Here is a 15,832-nt window from a genome sequence, read left to right as displayed (position 1 = left end):
AGGGATGCACGGAATCCAGGATTTGGCCTTTTTCAGCAGGATTCGGCTGAATTCATGCTCCTGGCCGAACCAAATAAGAATCCTCAAAACCATGTTACTTTTTGTCACAAAAACATGGAAGTTGAAAATTTTTTGCCACACACTCTGCTCTTTAACCCTTTCATATCCTAATTTGCATAATTCTAAAATAGTGGATTTGGTGCATCCCTATTGCAAACGTAATCTGGGGCAAGGTGCATACACAGCAAGACCATTACCAGTAGAAACCTGTTGTATCATTATATCATGTTTTTATTGGTTAAAGTAAGAAAAACTAGGGTCAAACTATTTCAAAGGACTGCTAAATAATTCAAAAAGATTTGTGACAAAGCTGAGGTGTACAGACAATTCCTTTCATTTTTTTCATGGTGAGGAGTATCTTCCAAAGAACAGAATGCTTTTTGTTGCATTGTGACGAATAAAGAACAGAAAAGGATGGTTAGCATTAAATTCCTCTTCCCTCATGAGGCACATCATTGCAATTCCGGCAGAGGCAGCTGCAGCTTCTGTCCCTTCCTCATTCACCTCCACAAATGACTTGTGAATTACTTCTGATAAATAGAGATCATTTGATCCTGACATCCCAGAAAGGTCTGCACTGCCTGCTTCAAAAAGATCAGCCATTCCCATCCCAGCTAACTGTGACTTAAGTTTGTAACTGTCTTCCAGTTTGAACTTTGGCAGATGTACATGCACATCTATGGGCATCATATTTTCTGTCCACTCATTGATTTTTTCCAAAGATAGTTCCTTTTCAAGCTGCAGATAGAGTAAAAATAGTAGATAGTGAGTAAAAGGTCCTAACAATGAAATCACAATGTGCGAGTATTGCGAGCAGCACTTCCAGGCGACAAAGTCTAGACTAGACAGTTTCGTTACCAAAACGGGCTTTCGTATAGCTTTTATAATGAGAATCACAGTAATCGTACACATGGATCAAAATTTTGTTGTCACATTATTTACATGATGCAACCTTACAACTTACAACTTCAGTGCAAAAAGGGGTTATAATGATCTACTTAAATGGTTAGTGTGCTAATTTCTGATACCTGGATCCCAGAAAACATACATAAAAGAGCTTATTAGAAAAACACCAACTAGTGCACTGAATAAGACAAAGTAAAGGCTATGTAATATAAGGGTCAATGCTTGCTACTAGTATAATCACCTATGGTTATCTCAGTCAGCAGGTAGCATTTATTGTCCATCTGTTTAAAAGCAAACATGTTATTTGTGCTGTGGGTTACTGGCCTGGCCAAACTTTGTGTCTTTTATTACATTTGGGAGTATGTCTCTAAGGGCTCTGGCACACGGGGAGATTAGTCGCCCGCGGCAAAACTCCCTGTTCGCGGGCGACTAATCTCCCCGAGTTGCCTACCCCTGCCATCCCGCCGGCGGGATGGCAGACGTGGCGGGGCGATTTCAGGAAATCGCCGGAAAAGACTCGCTTTGCGCGAAATCGCGCCGCCGCGTCTGCCATCCCGCCGGCGACTTACATGTTCGCCGGTCGGATGGCAGGGGTAGGCAACTCGGGGAGAGTAGTCGCCCGCGAACAGGGAGTTTTGCCGCGGGCGACTAATCTCCCCGTGTGCCAGAGCCCTAAGGCACAACTATTTGTAACTATTGTTATCTAGATAATGTGCCTCTTACATTGATTACAATTCCCCAGCATTTTTACAGATCATTAAAATATTTTTCCACTGTATGAATGTTGTGACATTTTGTGTCACAGTGTTCTGTGCTGCATCATGTGATCATTGTAACGTCAGAACAAAGTTTATACCATCTGTAAGCATCTGCCACTATCTGTGCAACCCAACTGTATTTATAGTATGTGTCATCTAATGGTGGTAGCTTCATTTTCTCTGAATTTCCACACACAACAAATTCTCTTTTGGATGTTAGTTTTTTGGGAGCTACATAATATTGGGTCATGAGTTAGACCTGATACTAAAACTTATAACTCCACAACAAATCAATTACTGTTTAAAGGTGTAAATGCTATTATGGTATATATTATATAATGCTTTTAATACAAGATTTTATAAAAGCTGCTTTGGAATAATATTTTCTCATCAGACTGGCTGTTGTGAACAGGATCTACAGATTGTTTTTTTGTCTTTGTATTCCCATTATGATTAGTATATATAAGTGTTGTATCATTCTTGTCTAATGGACAACATACGGTATGACAATCAGGGAATAAATATGTTTTCATTATCACTAGGTTATGAACAGCCAATTGTTTCTTGGTCTGTTTGTGCTGTGGTAAAATTGAATGTGAATTCAACAAACAGCAGCTTCTGGATCTGTACTCTAATTTTTGATTTTACAAAGACTTTTGATTTTACAAAGAGATACAGAGAAATAGGAGACAATGTATTAACCTGCTGCAGTCCAGTAGTATCGTCGTTAATATTATCTGGCAATACAATAACCATGCTGAGTTCATAGTCCACATATGGCAGCTCCAAGACCCGGCAGTTTATTTCAGGAATGTAGTTAAAGGGAAGTTTTTCCATTTGGTACATCATTTTTACTGTCTTCTGTTCCTTCTGTGTAAAATACAGTAGGTTTACATTAACTAAGAAACAGGCATTACTATATTCCATACACTTACTAACAAGATATTGCTTTACCTTATTTAACTGGAATGGCATATCTTTTGTGTGTTCAGCTTTGAACTTTTTAGCCCAGTCCCCTTTAAAGTAAATGGCATTCACTAAAACTAGTTTGGTGAAGCTGTTTACTGCCCCTGCAGACAATACTTCAGGAATTTTACCTACAAAACAAAAAATATAAGATGCAGATGAGTACTTGCTGTAGGATACTTGGTAGTACAATAACCTTTCACATTACAGAAAGTGCCTTCTGTTATTTTTTTAAAACAATCTAAGGGTCTCCACATCAATCCTCTGTCATCTAGAGTAGGTAGAAGCTCATCAAGTACACATTGCAATTTGAATTGCAGTCTACCTTTTTAACTGTGAACTTTAAGAGGAGCCAGTCTGTTGTGTGCTTCGGCATATCTCCCAGTGGTCCCATTTTTTGCAGGACAGTCTGCACTGACCCAAAGTTAAAACTGGGAGATTTTTTTGACCACACTCCTGATCTGCGCTAAGCTTGCCCTTTTGGATAGGCCATGCATCTTTGTAGGAATTATAGCTACTCATTTCAAACAGAATAGTTGCAGCCTACAAAATAGAGAAGTTTGACACAAAATTGAATGTCAAATGTCAATGCATTTAGTAATTTGTGCTGTACCAAACTACATTAAGAAAGTATACCTTTTGTTTGCTCTGAAACCCATGTGTTGATTTCTTTTCGGGCATCCTCTGCAGCAGAAATAAAGTCAACAGTCCCAAGGTCAGCACTGTATTGTTTTTTGACAGATGATAGAAAATCCTAAAAACAAAGATATTTTAAATATGTTAAAAATTAATGGGCTTTGTAAAACCAAATGAAAAATTGTGATTTAAGGTACACAGTCATTTAAAAAATACAGTATAATAAAAATACAGGGAACAGAAAAAACAAACAATAGCAAAGACAAGAACAAATGAAGGCTACCCCTACCCTAATACACAGTGGCACTAGTAAAGTATGTACAGTTAGTGTGCAAATGTGACAACCCAGTATTATCTCGAACTCTTTTTAACTAGGTGCTTTTCTGAGTGCCAGGCTGAGACTTCAATATATTGAAATTGCAGCACTCCCATGTCATATTCAGAAAACCGCCTTTATTTTACATATGGCACAGGCACAGCAACGTTTCGGACCTCCTGGCCCTTTCTCAAGATAACAAAACTAACACTTCGCACAAGTGTGCTGGAAACCTATTGTATTTTGCCAGGCTGAGACAGCAAGGAGACATAACTATACAGATCCCAAAAGATGAACTGTGATTACAGAAAATGGTTTATCACTTTACCTATATTGCAAGTGACATAGCATTATACGTGTCTCCACAAGGTCAAGCCTGTGACCTTCCTTAGCATGAAACTGATTAGCCTTTGATGTGAGATCTAATGCTAGAGACCCTGGTTCAATTTCTTTTGATAACTTCTTGTGCCCCTGGACAAGTCACCGAAAGGAGGAAGAAATTTACAATAACTGGGGTGCCAAATGTAAGAAACCACCAGTGATTGTAATTACTTACCTGATACCCGGTGCCGGTGCTCCTGTCAGCAGAAAACTGCACCAGCCCGGAGTTCATGCAACCTAGCGATCCTGTTCCTTCGCCCTCCCGGGGCCGGCACATTCGAAGTAGAGTGAAAAAGCTGACTTTCTTGTTTAAGCGGCACGAGGGCAAATGCAGGAAGAGGATCGCTTGGTCACAGCTACCCCAGGCCGGTGTGGTTTTCTGCTAAGAAAAGCACCAGCCCAGGGTATCAGGTAAGTGATTACAATCACTGGGGGAGGGCCACCCCACAGTGATTAGACTTTTCCTTTACCTTTACTCTCCTGGAGTCCCAGCATAATTAGTGCACCTATAATGGCTGTCTGGCTTGTTGTAAAGCACTTTGAGTCCCACAGGAGAAAAGTGCTATATAAATTATTTTCTTTCCAACTGCGCTATATAAATTATTTTCTTTCCAACTGCTGGTAATTTACACAATGTGGCTTAGGTATTGTAGTGGCTCCTGACCTGATAATATTTACTGGGCCTTAATTATGTTGTCCAATTAGTAACCTATTAGAATTGACAATTCCAGAGTATTTCTGCGAAAAACTATAGTGCCTAATGGTGTAAACTGTGCCACACTGTGCTTTTGGCATTAATGTTGCCTTAACTACACACCCAAGGGGCTGATGTGTCACCTATGTGACCCAAATGCAGTGGTGCGTCTTATATCAAACATAAAAATGTTTACACATCTTAATAGCTCTTTTTTTTTTTACAAAGTGTACTGGCTTTGATGCTATCCACGTATCAGAACCATATTAAGGAATGTTATAAAAAAAAAAACAGCTTTTGTACATGCTTTGAGCAACTGGAACTTGGTGCTTTTCCAAACTGACCACCAATTTTGAATAGCACAAATGTGTTGACAAGCTCCCCAGAACATGTTGAGTGGGTGCACTACATCTCACACACAACCAGAGCAAACTTCAAACATTCTGTCAGAACAGCTGTTGTTCAAGTGGCACAGATCTGAGAAGTGTGTGGGAAATGTGAATTCCTATCCATCTGTAAGCTGGACCAAGGAACAAAAAGGTCACACAGCAGGTGTTCTGCAAATAAATATATAAAAAACATCAACACAAGTCAAATCAGTGCTTTCATTGCATTCTACATGCCGTGCACAATAAGGGTTAACTCCAGAGTACAGTAACCATGGGTCCTGTGCTGTTCTTCAGACACGGGCCCCCCACCAGAGCAACAATCGGGGGTACGGGAGGCACTGTTTTTAGGAGCCCAGTCAAATTTTGACCCAAAATGGCCTTTTCTACTTTGCTGGCTGCACTGGGTATTGTACATGTGCCCTGTAGTCTTACAGGATAACATATGCCTAAGATCTTATTTCATAACAAAATTTTCTTTTACAATAGCCTGTAAGACTGTCCAATTATATCCCTTCCCAATAAATATATATATATGTTTAAAAAACAGACGTTGTTATGTTTATTTATTATAAGTAAGAGGCTAGGAAAGCAACATAATGTGAATGGAGCATTATTAAAAACTAATAGCATGACTTCTATGCCACCTTTCCTACTAGAGAGACACAAAGGGGGGAATTCACAAAAGTGGAGATAGCCCTTTTTTGGAGTAAAAGTGGTGGGAAAAGTGGAGGAAAACACTTTCTCCAGATTCACAAACAGAAATCCGCCTAAATTCCGACTCAACCGCCACTTTTTTTTTTTGACATATTTAAAAAGTTTTTACCTCACATTTGCATTATTATGCGAGTTTTAGCTTAATGAATGAGACAATAATAACATTTTGAGTGAATATATTGTAAACATTTTTATTAAAAGGAAAAGTAAAGCCTCCCAGGAAAATCTTTAGTTTTAGCAGCAGTGCCCCCCCCCCCCCCCCTTTGCTTTTTAACTTGTTTATTAATGACCTGGAGGTGGGCATAGACAGTACTGTTTCTATTTTTGCTGATGACACAAAATTGTGCAAAACTATAAGTTCCATGCAGGATGCTGCTGCTTTGCAGAGCGATTTGACAAAATTGGAAAACTGGGCAGCAAACTGGAAAATGAGGTTCAATGTTGATTAGTGCAAAGTTATGCACTTTGGTAGAAATAATATAAACGTGAACTATTTACTGAATGGTAGTGTGTTGGGGGTTTCCTTAATGGAGAAGGATCTAGGGGTTTTTGTAGATAACAAGTTGTCTAATTCCAGGCAGTGTCATTCTGTGGCTACTAAAGCAAATAAAGTGCTGTCTTGTATAAAAAAGGGCATTGACTCAAGGGATGAAAACATAATTTTGCCCATTTATAGGTCCCTGGTAAGGCCTCACCTTGAGTATGCAGTGCAGTTTTGGGCTCCAGTCCTTAAGAAGGATATTAATGAGCTGGAGAGAGTGCAGAGACTAAACTGGTTAAGGGGATGGAAGGTTTAAGCTATGAGGTTAGACTGTCGAGGTTGGGGTTGGGGACATGATTACTCTGTACAGGTACAGAGGCCACCACTTTAGATTAGAGGAACAGAACTTCCATTTGAAGCAACGTAGGTGGTTTTTCACGGTGAGGGCAGTGAGGTTGTGGAATTCCCTTCCTAAAGATGTGGTAATGGCAGATTCTGTTAATGCCTTTAAGAGGGGCCTGGATGAGTTTTTGAACAAGCAGAAAATCCAAGGCTATTGTGATACTAATATCTACAGTTAGTATTAGTGGTTGTATATATAGTTTATGTATGTGATAGTATAAATTGGTAAGTATAGGTTGTGTGTGCTGGGTTTACTTGGATGGGTTGAACTTGATGGACTCTGGTCTTTTTTCAACCCTATGTAACTATGTAACCCTCTTAATGTGCTACCTTGTGAACGAATAAAATAAATCTCAGTAGTAAAAATACCAATTTTCTGCTTTTAAGGCAAAGTATAGCTAATATTTCTATGGTATATAAAGTACAATCTTGCATTATTAGTGCAATGACTGTTCCACAGAATAGCATAATTGGTTCTAGATGTTAATTACTATAAGATATACAAGGGCTGATTCACTAAGGTGCGTTAAAACGAGCGCTATTTATAGCATGCGTTAAAAATACTTTTTTTGTGCGGTATTTGACGCAACGCGCGCTTATTAACACAGCATGCTACTTGTCGCGTGCGCACCATATTAGCTAAACACAGTATTACTTTTGTAAAACTACTTTTTTTTAAAATGACCATTTCCCTGCAAACTGGAGGCTACATCACTCTAGGGCCAACACATACTTGAATAAATCCCACTGCAAAGTCCATATTGTGTTGCCAAAAGCTCATTAACTGTACTTTTCTATAATTACCGCCTGCCCCAAGTAGGTGTTAATTTTCACATAGACTAATGCGATATTTAGCGCGTCTAAGTGTTTGTGAATCATGCGTTAGTATTATTTCTGCGCAAGAATTAACGCAATGCGGTAAGATTAACGCATTCAGTTATTCAACGCACGCGATATGCGACTTAATGAATGCGATAATACTTTAGCAAACCGCGCAGTTTTTTGCGTGTAAATTTTAACGCCAAAAAGCATGAGATAAGCGTTATCGCACTTTAGTGAATCAACCCTATAATGTTTTTGTATCAAGACAAGTTGGTATCTTTTTGTTAACTATACCAAAATCAAATAATTTGCATATACTTACTGGTAGGAATTTGAAAGACTTTTCTCCAAACAGCCGGTTGGCCAGATTCAAGGCATAACTAGAAACGTCTTTTTTGTTAATTTCAGCATTTAGGGTTTGAAAATTTGAATGGAGGTCCTTCACAGCATCAAAATGCAGAATCTGAAATGAAAAAGTCAGTAAATGCAAAAGTATCCATACAATTCACTACTTCACATTATACTAACAAATCCTATATGTAAATAGAGAAATATGCTGTATGCAAAAGTAACTCCTATTACTCCTTTTACTCCCTGTGTTTTAATTTTATCATTTACCAGGTTCTAAGCTCTGCAAGGCAGTGCCATTCTTCCTCTTGTCTAGCACTTAACACTCAATGTAATTTATATCAGCCCTGATTTGTTCTGTTAAAGGAGAAGGAAAGGGAAAATCACTGGGGGTGCCAAAATGTTAGGTTCCCCCTAGTGATTGTAATCGCTTACTTTTTGCAGACAGATCTGGATTGCTTGTTTGCAGCTACGACGGCCTAGTTTGTTTTTATCCTAACAGGAGCACCAGCCCGGGGTAGCTGCAAACAAGCCATCCTCTTCCGTCAGTCTTTGTTCTTCCAAATCCCAGGGCCGGCGCATGTGCAGTAGGCTGAAAATGACGACTTTCTTGGTACAGTTTGGCTTTTCACTCTGCTGCACATGCAGTGTGGCACAAAGAATAAGGAAGAGGATTGCTCATTCGCAGCTACCCCGGCCTGCTGTGGGTTTCTCCTAACATTTTGGCACCCCCCAGTGATTGTACCTTTACTTTTCCTTTAATGTATTGTTATACAGTATAGTGCTGCATGTATATGTATACAACTTATCTTTCTATTCAGCCCCTCTACTATTCATATATCAATCAATCTCTCAAACCACCCCCTGGTTGCTAAGGTAAATTGGACCCTAGAAACCAGATAACTGCTGAAATTCCAAACAAGGGCTGTGGAACAAAAGGTAAAATAATTTAAAAAACTACCAATAGTAAAAAAAAAGGACCAACTGCAAAATGTCTCAGAATAGCACTCTCTAAATCATACTAAAAGTTAATTCAAAGTTTAACAACCACTTTGAGTTAACTTTTCGTATGTTCTAGAATGTCCTAGCAAATTTGCAATTAGTCTTCATTATTTAGTTTTTATAGTTTACGAATTATCTGCCTTTGTCTGCATCATCTTTTCAGCTTTCAAATGGGGGTCACTGAACACAGCAGCCAAACAACTATTGGTTTGTGAGCTTTGAATCATATTATTATTGTTACTTTTTACTCCTTATCGTTCTCTTCAGTCCCTCTCGTATTCATATTCCTATCTCTAATTGAAACTACTACCTGGTTGCTAAGATAAACAAGACCATAGCGACCAGATAGCAGCTATAATTCCAAACTGGAGAGCTGAGGAAGAAAAAGTTATATAAGTGAAAAACCACAAAAAATAAATTTAAAAAACAACTGCAGATTGTCTCAGAATATTACTGTCTATGTCATACTAAAAGTTAATTTAAAGGAGTAACTTCTGTGTTTTGGATTATTAGCCTGCTGGGAAATTATCAATTTTCCTTCTATAAAACAACATTCCTATTAGCTGCTAATATAAAGCAGTGATACACTATAGGTATATAAGTTGGTACTTAAAAAGAACCATGTGTAACCACATTTGGACTTTGCTAAAAAGAGTAAGAGTTACCAGTATCTAAGTGATGCCTTGTAACACACTGTAACATGGTTTTTGGGAAAAGTTTTTGTGGTCAGATGACACCAAGATCCAGGTGTGGCCAGCGATTTGCTCCATACATACATCAACTTGATTCCATCTGACCTCACATGTTTTCCCCCTAAAGGGTAATTCAGCTGTAATGTGGGAAATGGTTTTGTGTTTTTACATGAGACCTTGATAGACTTTTTTGGCCTAGGTTAAAAGGAAAATGTGTTGGAGATGTATGTGTAATGTTCCCACAACAACAACCCACCTATAGTAAAGTATTGTGGTGGTAGGGTCATGCCAGGGCCAGAACTAGGGGTAGGCAGAAGAGGCACCTGCCTAGGGCGCAACGATTGGGGGGCGCCAGGGACAAGCCGCTCCTGCCTACCCCTAGTCCGCATTCCCTTGTCATTACGCGGTGGTGGCAAAGAAATGCAGAGGCGTAGTGGGCGACAGGGTTGCCTAGGGCGCCTGGTCGGTTTGGTCTGCCCCTGGGTCATGCTGTGGGGTTGTCTGTGTCTTGGTGAAATCAAACCCTCAACATCCCGTGCCTGCTTGGATGATATACCTTAATGAACAAACCTGCCACCTGTGACTCCATACCTGCCTACTTACACTTTATAATCAATAGTTTTGTTCCTGTATTAAGAAGCTGTACAGTACTACTATAAAAAATTAAGGTTGACTAACCAAACAACTGGTTAACCACATGGATTGTTAAATTTAGTTAATACCTTGAACTGGGCAAGGAAGGATTTCCAAGTTGTTCTTTTCCTGTAGTGATAAAGGAGGACTTACTGCAGAGATCCCCGCCCTTTTTTTACTGTGTGCCATATGCTATGTAAAAAGGGTCAAGGAGCAACACAAGAATAAAAAAAGTGGTGCCAAATAAGGGCCGTTATTGGCTATTTGGTAGCCCCTAAATAGACTGACAGGAGTCTCTGTTTGTCAGTACACCTGGTTTGTGTGCAGCCAAAACTTGCCTCCAAGCTAGGAATTCAAAAATAAGCTCATGCTTTAGGCCACTGGGAGCAACATAAAAGATGTTGCTCGCGGGACACTGGTTGGGGATCCCTGACTTATGACTGTATTTAGGAATCATGAGTTTAGCTGACTTTAGGAGGTAAGGCATGGCCTTAGTGAAAAATTATTTGACATCATCTTTAAAGGAGAAGGAAAGCTACTGAGGCAGTTTATTGCCTACCTAACAACTCTCTCTGTTCATCTAAGGTATCAGCTGCCATTTTAGCTTGGTCTGACATAATTTCTCTGCCTTCAGGCTGCTGCCGAGAAGCTGTGGCCTCAGATTACAGCATAGTGGAGAGGGGGGAGGAGGAAGGAGGAGAGGGAGAGAGGAACAAGTTGAGCATGCTCAAGCCTGTGCCCTGAAAGTTTGACCTGAGAGAAGGAAGTCTAATACAGAGAACCATGTGTACACAATAGAAGGAAAGAAATGTGGTGTTTCTTCTGAGGACTCAGAGTAGCAGGTATGTGAGTGTTTATTGGTGTATTTACTGATAAAGCTTACTTAGTTGTAACCTTTCCTTCTCCTGGTGTATTGAAATTGGCCCATTGGGCCATTAGCAGGGCTCCTTTGTTCTTTTAGGTACCCTAGATAGTCAAGAATCTGATACCTACTCCTAAGGCTGAAAATTAAGGGTTCAGTGAGCTAAATAAACCACAGGAACATGAGACATATTCACTTAAAAAAAAAAAAAAAAGAGAATATGTCTTAATTTTATAGCCTCTTCTGTCTTAGTCTTTCAGCCCTGTGCATATATACTTTTTAGTTCTCTACGTTTGTGTCTAAAGTTCACAGATTGCATGAATCATTTTATTACTCTGACAGCCTAAGGGCCGTGGTAGACGGGAGATTAGTCGCCTGCAACAAATCTCCCTTGTTGTGAGTAACTAATCTCCCCGATATGCCATCCCACCGGCTTGAATGTAAATCGCCGGTGGGATGGCATATCGGGGAGATTAGTCGCTCGCAACAAGGGAGATTTGTTGCGGGCGACTAATCTCCCCGTCTACCACGGCCCTAAACCTTCCTGTTTAATTGCACACCATAATACAATGACTAGTGATGAGAGAATTTTTTCGCCAGGCATGGATTCACAGCAAATTTCCACATTTCGCCATTGGTGAATTGTTTTGCGAAACTCCTGTGAAAATTCACCGCAAATTTTTTTTTAAAAAAGTGCGCACAAAATAATATTTTTGCACACGCGACCAAGAAGAAATTGGACGGAACATTGACAGTGACTACTGACCTGCACAAACCACTGGCTTCACATTGTGAAAGCTTTCTACACAGACCATATAGCTAATGTTTTATATAGTTTATACCAATTCCATTTTGCCCGTTAATACTTGCCACGTGAGACATTTTTTGCCATTGTACCTACTTTTGTCTCAGAAATGCAGAGTGCAGCATCTTCAGGTGCAAGAAAGCCCAACTTTGTTTGTTACACCTTTAGGTGCTCAGATTTTGCTACAGAATTGCATTACAGGTACAGTTTGTGTCCTGTTGCGGGGTATTAGCTGGTTAGTAGCAACAGTACCTTACAGTTGGTAAAACCACTGGATCCTTATCCTTGACTTTAGTTTTACGTTACTCTTTTAGTTTTACTTTATGAGGCAATCTGACGTACCCTGGATATTTGCTGTGCGGTGTTTCCTCTTGCCCCTAACAATACCATAGCCAATGCAGTTGATATACTTATAGGGGAAAAGAAAACATTTCCTGTTGCATTATTTTCATTTATCTTCCTGAACAGATCAAAGGAGAAGTGGGTGCAGGCTGAGCTTAAATTCTCCATTTCAGTTCCTGAAAAGTAAAAAAGAAAAACTGTTATTTTGGGTCTATTCTCTTTATATTTAGACACTATTATAAGTAAGAATTAAGTCTCACAACAATTTAAACATTACTGTACAAGGGTCTTATACAACTCATGGAATCTAAGGTGACCTGTAATACAGTACAATATTTTTTACTCTTTGTTCTAATCTGTTAATAAATATACAATGAACCTTGTAGTTTTAAATATACTTACTGTGCTTATTTTAAAAATATTTTTTGTGAAATATTATCTGACCTTAAGGTAATGATTGCATTAGCAAATATTTCTATCGGTAACTGTCAGAATCTTGAAAAATGGGCTGTGGCAGTGAGTCAGTGAATGTTAGGGGAAGTGCCAGTTCTCTACGTCTCACAGTTACATACTGATAAAAGTAATAACAGTGGATAGCTAGAGACTACTGGTTCACACAAATTTACTGACACCCCCCTCCTGTTGGGTGGAGGCTGAACTCCTATTCCTAATAATCGCAATTTACCCTTAAGTAACCTTTATGAAAGCATAGTTCGTACCGCCATCTCTTTCTACCAACAGTGCAAGTCCAGATAAGGCTAATACCCCACTGTAGCTGATAATAGTTCTGTAATAGATCATTATTAATGTGAGATCTTGGGGGGGGCATAATTCCAGCACTTACAGGCAATATGGCCCTTAAGGTATGAATGTACAAGGGCTTTATTCACCAGATAAAAGAACAAAAGTCTTCACATATTTCTCCTCTCTAAGGGTTGATACGTTATTCTTGCAAAACAATAAAATGTCCCACTCCTCCTTCCCTACATACTTACATACTATTGATACTTGCATAAAAGGTATCCAAAGATCCATTAAGCCACTAGCCCTATTATGTGGAAACCGGCTATATCATAGCTAATATCCATATTGGATATTCTTCTTTTACAATAGTAACTAGTTTACTATGCTCCCAATATACAAAAATTTGAGTTTGTAATAAGCTGTTTGATTTATGTCACCAAAACAAGGGCCAAATGATTATTTGTGGCAACTTATGTTGAAATACAATAAGTTGAGCTAAACAAAAACTTTATACTGGATACTGGATAGGTCATATGTCTGGATAGGCTAACTAGCAATTAATTTAGATAAATGCTGCATGACTGCACATAAATCTGTTCAGGATGCAAAATGCATCTGTATTAATTGCTAATTATCTATGCAAGATGCGGATTCAATATGTAGTGTAGGTATTAAAGGGGTGAGGTGGCCTTCCTAGAATTCAGGGCTTTGTGGATAAAGAGTTTCCAGATATTGGATCCCATACCTGTATATATTTAGGCCTTTTACTTACAGTGCCCTATGATGATTGGCACAGTGTAGATAATGGATATAATATCGCTATGAAACATTATTATCTTTACTTTAAACGACTTTGAAAAAAGAAAGCTATGAAATACATGGTTGGTAGGTGCATATATTAACAATAAATTAGTGATGCAAAGTTGAAAGTAATAATAGACTATATTGGTGTTCCCCTCCCTCCCCCAAAAAGAAAAAAAAATCAGTAGAGGTATGAAAAAAGCAGACATAATACCAACAGGGTGTCTGCAGCACAATGAGTTACTATGTAACCAGTACACCCAGCGTAGATTCAGCGAGAGTCAGTTTTACTCTCGCTCTCTTTCATGTTTTAAGAAGACTTCGCTTCCAATATGATCTTACCCGGTATTTAATCTTCCCAGTGGCTTGTATGTAGCAGAGATCCAGATGAATGCCTAGGAGGGGTGGGCTGTGGCCAACTAAAGCTGTTACAGGCGCATGAATATTGTTGCAAGGAGGGAGGAGAGGGAAGGGTTGAGTCACGGCAGTAAAATAGAAAAGATAAAGTGAGCACAAACAAACTGCGCTCCATCACTGGGTGTGTCTGTGATCAGGAAAGGTGCACAATCCTGAACAAGTTCATTCATATTAAAGCAAATCTTCATCATTTCTCATATCATTAGACTTATGTAAACCTCTTTAGTAAATGGAATATTTCTGCCCTCACTTGACTGTGTTACATTGTTTCTTTTCCACACAGCCGTGCAGCCTTTATGCCCTGCTAAAAGGAAATAGGAATATTAGGGAGGGGAAATAAAAGGGGGCTGGATTAGAACACAACTCTTTATTTAAAGGATTAGTAACCTAAAATATAACATCTTGCATTACAAAAGCAATATATGTTTTTTATTAAAAGCCTTCTGTCTGTAACACTTGTTTGGCTATGATATGGCAAAACCCAGGCTAGTGATAGGTATAGAGCATGTGTTACATGCGACCTTAATACACAGGAGTGGGCCTCCGCTATATGGGAGGTATTGATGGAGCTGAGGGTGTAGTTGAACTACAACTAGGTAGAGCTTGTGTGGTGCAGATGGAATAATGGACGCCAGAAAGGTTCTTGCTCACGAACTATAGTACAATTTATTGGACAAAGGCACAGCTTAATAGTGCAGCAGGGTATACTCACAGACACAGCAGTATAAAATGTGTGATCACCGTGGAATATACAAAGGTGACACTTAGGCACAGAATAACCCACTTGGAGTATGCACAGAGGATTAGTTGACACCTGAGATATAGACCTTTCAGAAGGGAGTGTTCCGGCCGACTGTGGTCCAGGGGAGAGCTCCTAACACTGGTACCTGGCGTCTAATAAAACCGGTCCCTAAAGAACGACTACAGAGCCGGGGTGGACTAAACCCTTTGTTAAAACTCCTGGTTGGGGCTATAGACTGCCCTTGCTAAATAGTCTGACTACAATCACCTCTCCTAGAGGGTGCTATAAATGAAACTGTCTGTGCTGGCTTTACCTCGTTCACGGGGCACTGTCCCCGACTTATCACTAGGGTAGGTGGTCCCCTAGGGTACAAATGGCTTCTGGGCCTATGTTCTGGTCCAGGCTCAGTTGGGATCTGTCCAGAACACAGCATGCAGCCAAAAGAGGAAGCCACTTCCTTGTGCAAGACACTATATAGTCTGCCAAGGGGAGTGGTCAACCTGGGCTAAACCTATAGAGGGCAGCCTAATAACAGTAACCTGATATCAGAGGGCTCTGCCCTATAACAATACAGATAAGATAAGGATAAGGGATAACACCATAGGGAGCTTAACCCTATGGGTCCCTACATGTCCATTCCTGTTAACCTTTCAGTGCTGGTCCTGGCTATATACAGTATACCAATAAAACAAAGTGGTGGTAGTAGTCAAACTCAAGACTCAAACTCCCACAATGCCTAGTATGTACTGTTATTAACAGACCGGTAAAGAGGACACTCAAGCTCAGTAGTCAGCTCCTATTTTGGCTCACTACTGCTACAATCTTTCAGTTTTCCATGCATGGATAGTAAAAGACACACATATACTGCTTTAATAGCATTGACAAACTGAATTTACAAACTTTAAAATAAGTGCACATT

The 15,832-nt window shown here is 39.6% G+C and overlaps 1 protein-coding gene across 2 annotated transcripts; it reads right to left on the bottom strand.

The window, feature by feature from the left end:
• Positions 1 to 270: 270 nt before the first annotated feature.
• Positions 271 to 14,481, bottom strand: serpinb1 (serpin family B member 1). 2 transcript variants are annotated; one of them, XM_012964624.3, is made up of 7 exons: positions 14,097 to 14,481; positions 12,210 to 12,385; positions 7,848 to 7,988; positions 3,327 to 3,444; positions 2,679 to 2,821; positions 2,427 to 2,594; positions 271 to 798 (listed from the first exon to the last, which is right to left on the bottom strand). In XM_012964624.3, exons 2-7 carry the CDS (start codon positions 12,375 to 12,377, stop codon positions 403 to 405), a joined length of 1,134 nt encoding a protein of 377 aa, XP_012820078.2. In that variant the 5' UTR covers positions 12,378 to 12,385; positions 14,097 to 14,481; the 3' UTR covers positions 271 to 402.
• Between the last annotated feature and the right edge of the window lie 1,351 nt (positions 14,482 to 15,832).

The sequence above is a fragment of the Xenopus tropicalis genome, chromosome 6, assembly GCF_000004195.4.
Source record: "Xenopus tropicalis strain Nigerian chromosome 6, UCB_Xtro_10.0, whole genome shotgun sequence".
NCBI lineage: Eukaryota > Metazoa > Chordata > Amphibia > Anura > Pipidae > Xenopus > Xenopus tropicalis.
This window is presented reverse-complemented; position numbering and strand designations above follow the sequence as displayed.

Bases quoted from the DNA above. Each gene is read 5' to 3' on its own strand.
- serpinb1 (XM_012964624.3), bottom strand. From the start codon at position 12,377: ATGGAGAATTTAAGCTCAGCCTGCACCCACTTCTCCTTTGATCTGTTC. The intron at 7,989-12,209 runs GTACGTCAGATT...TTTTCATTTCAG, and splicing joins CCGCACAGCAAATATCCAGG to ATTCTGCATTTTGATGCTGT. The intron at 2,822-3,326 runs GTATACTTTCTT...TTTGTTTTGTAG, and splicing joins GGTTTCAGAGCAAACAAAAG to GTAAAATTCCTGAAGTATTG.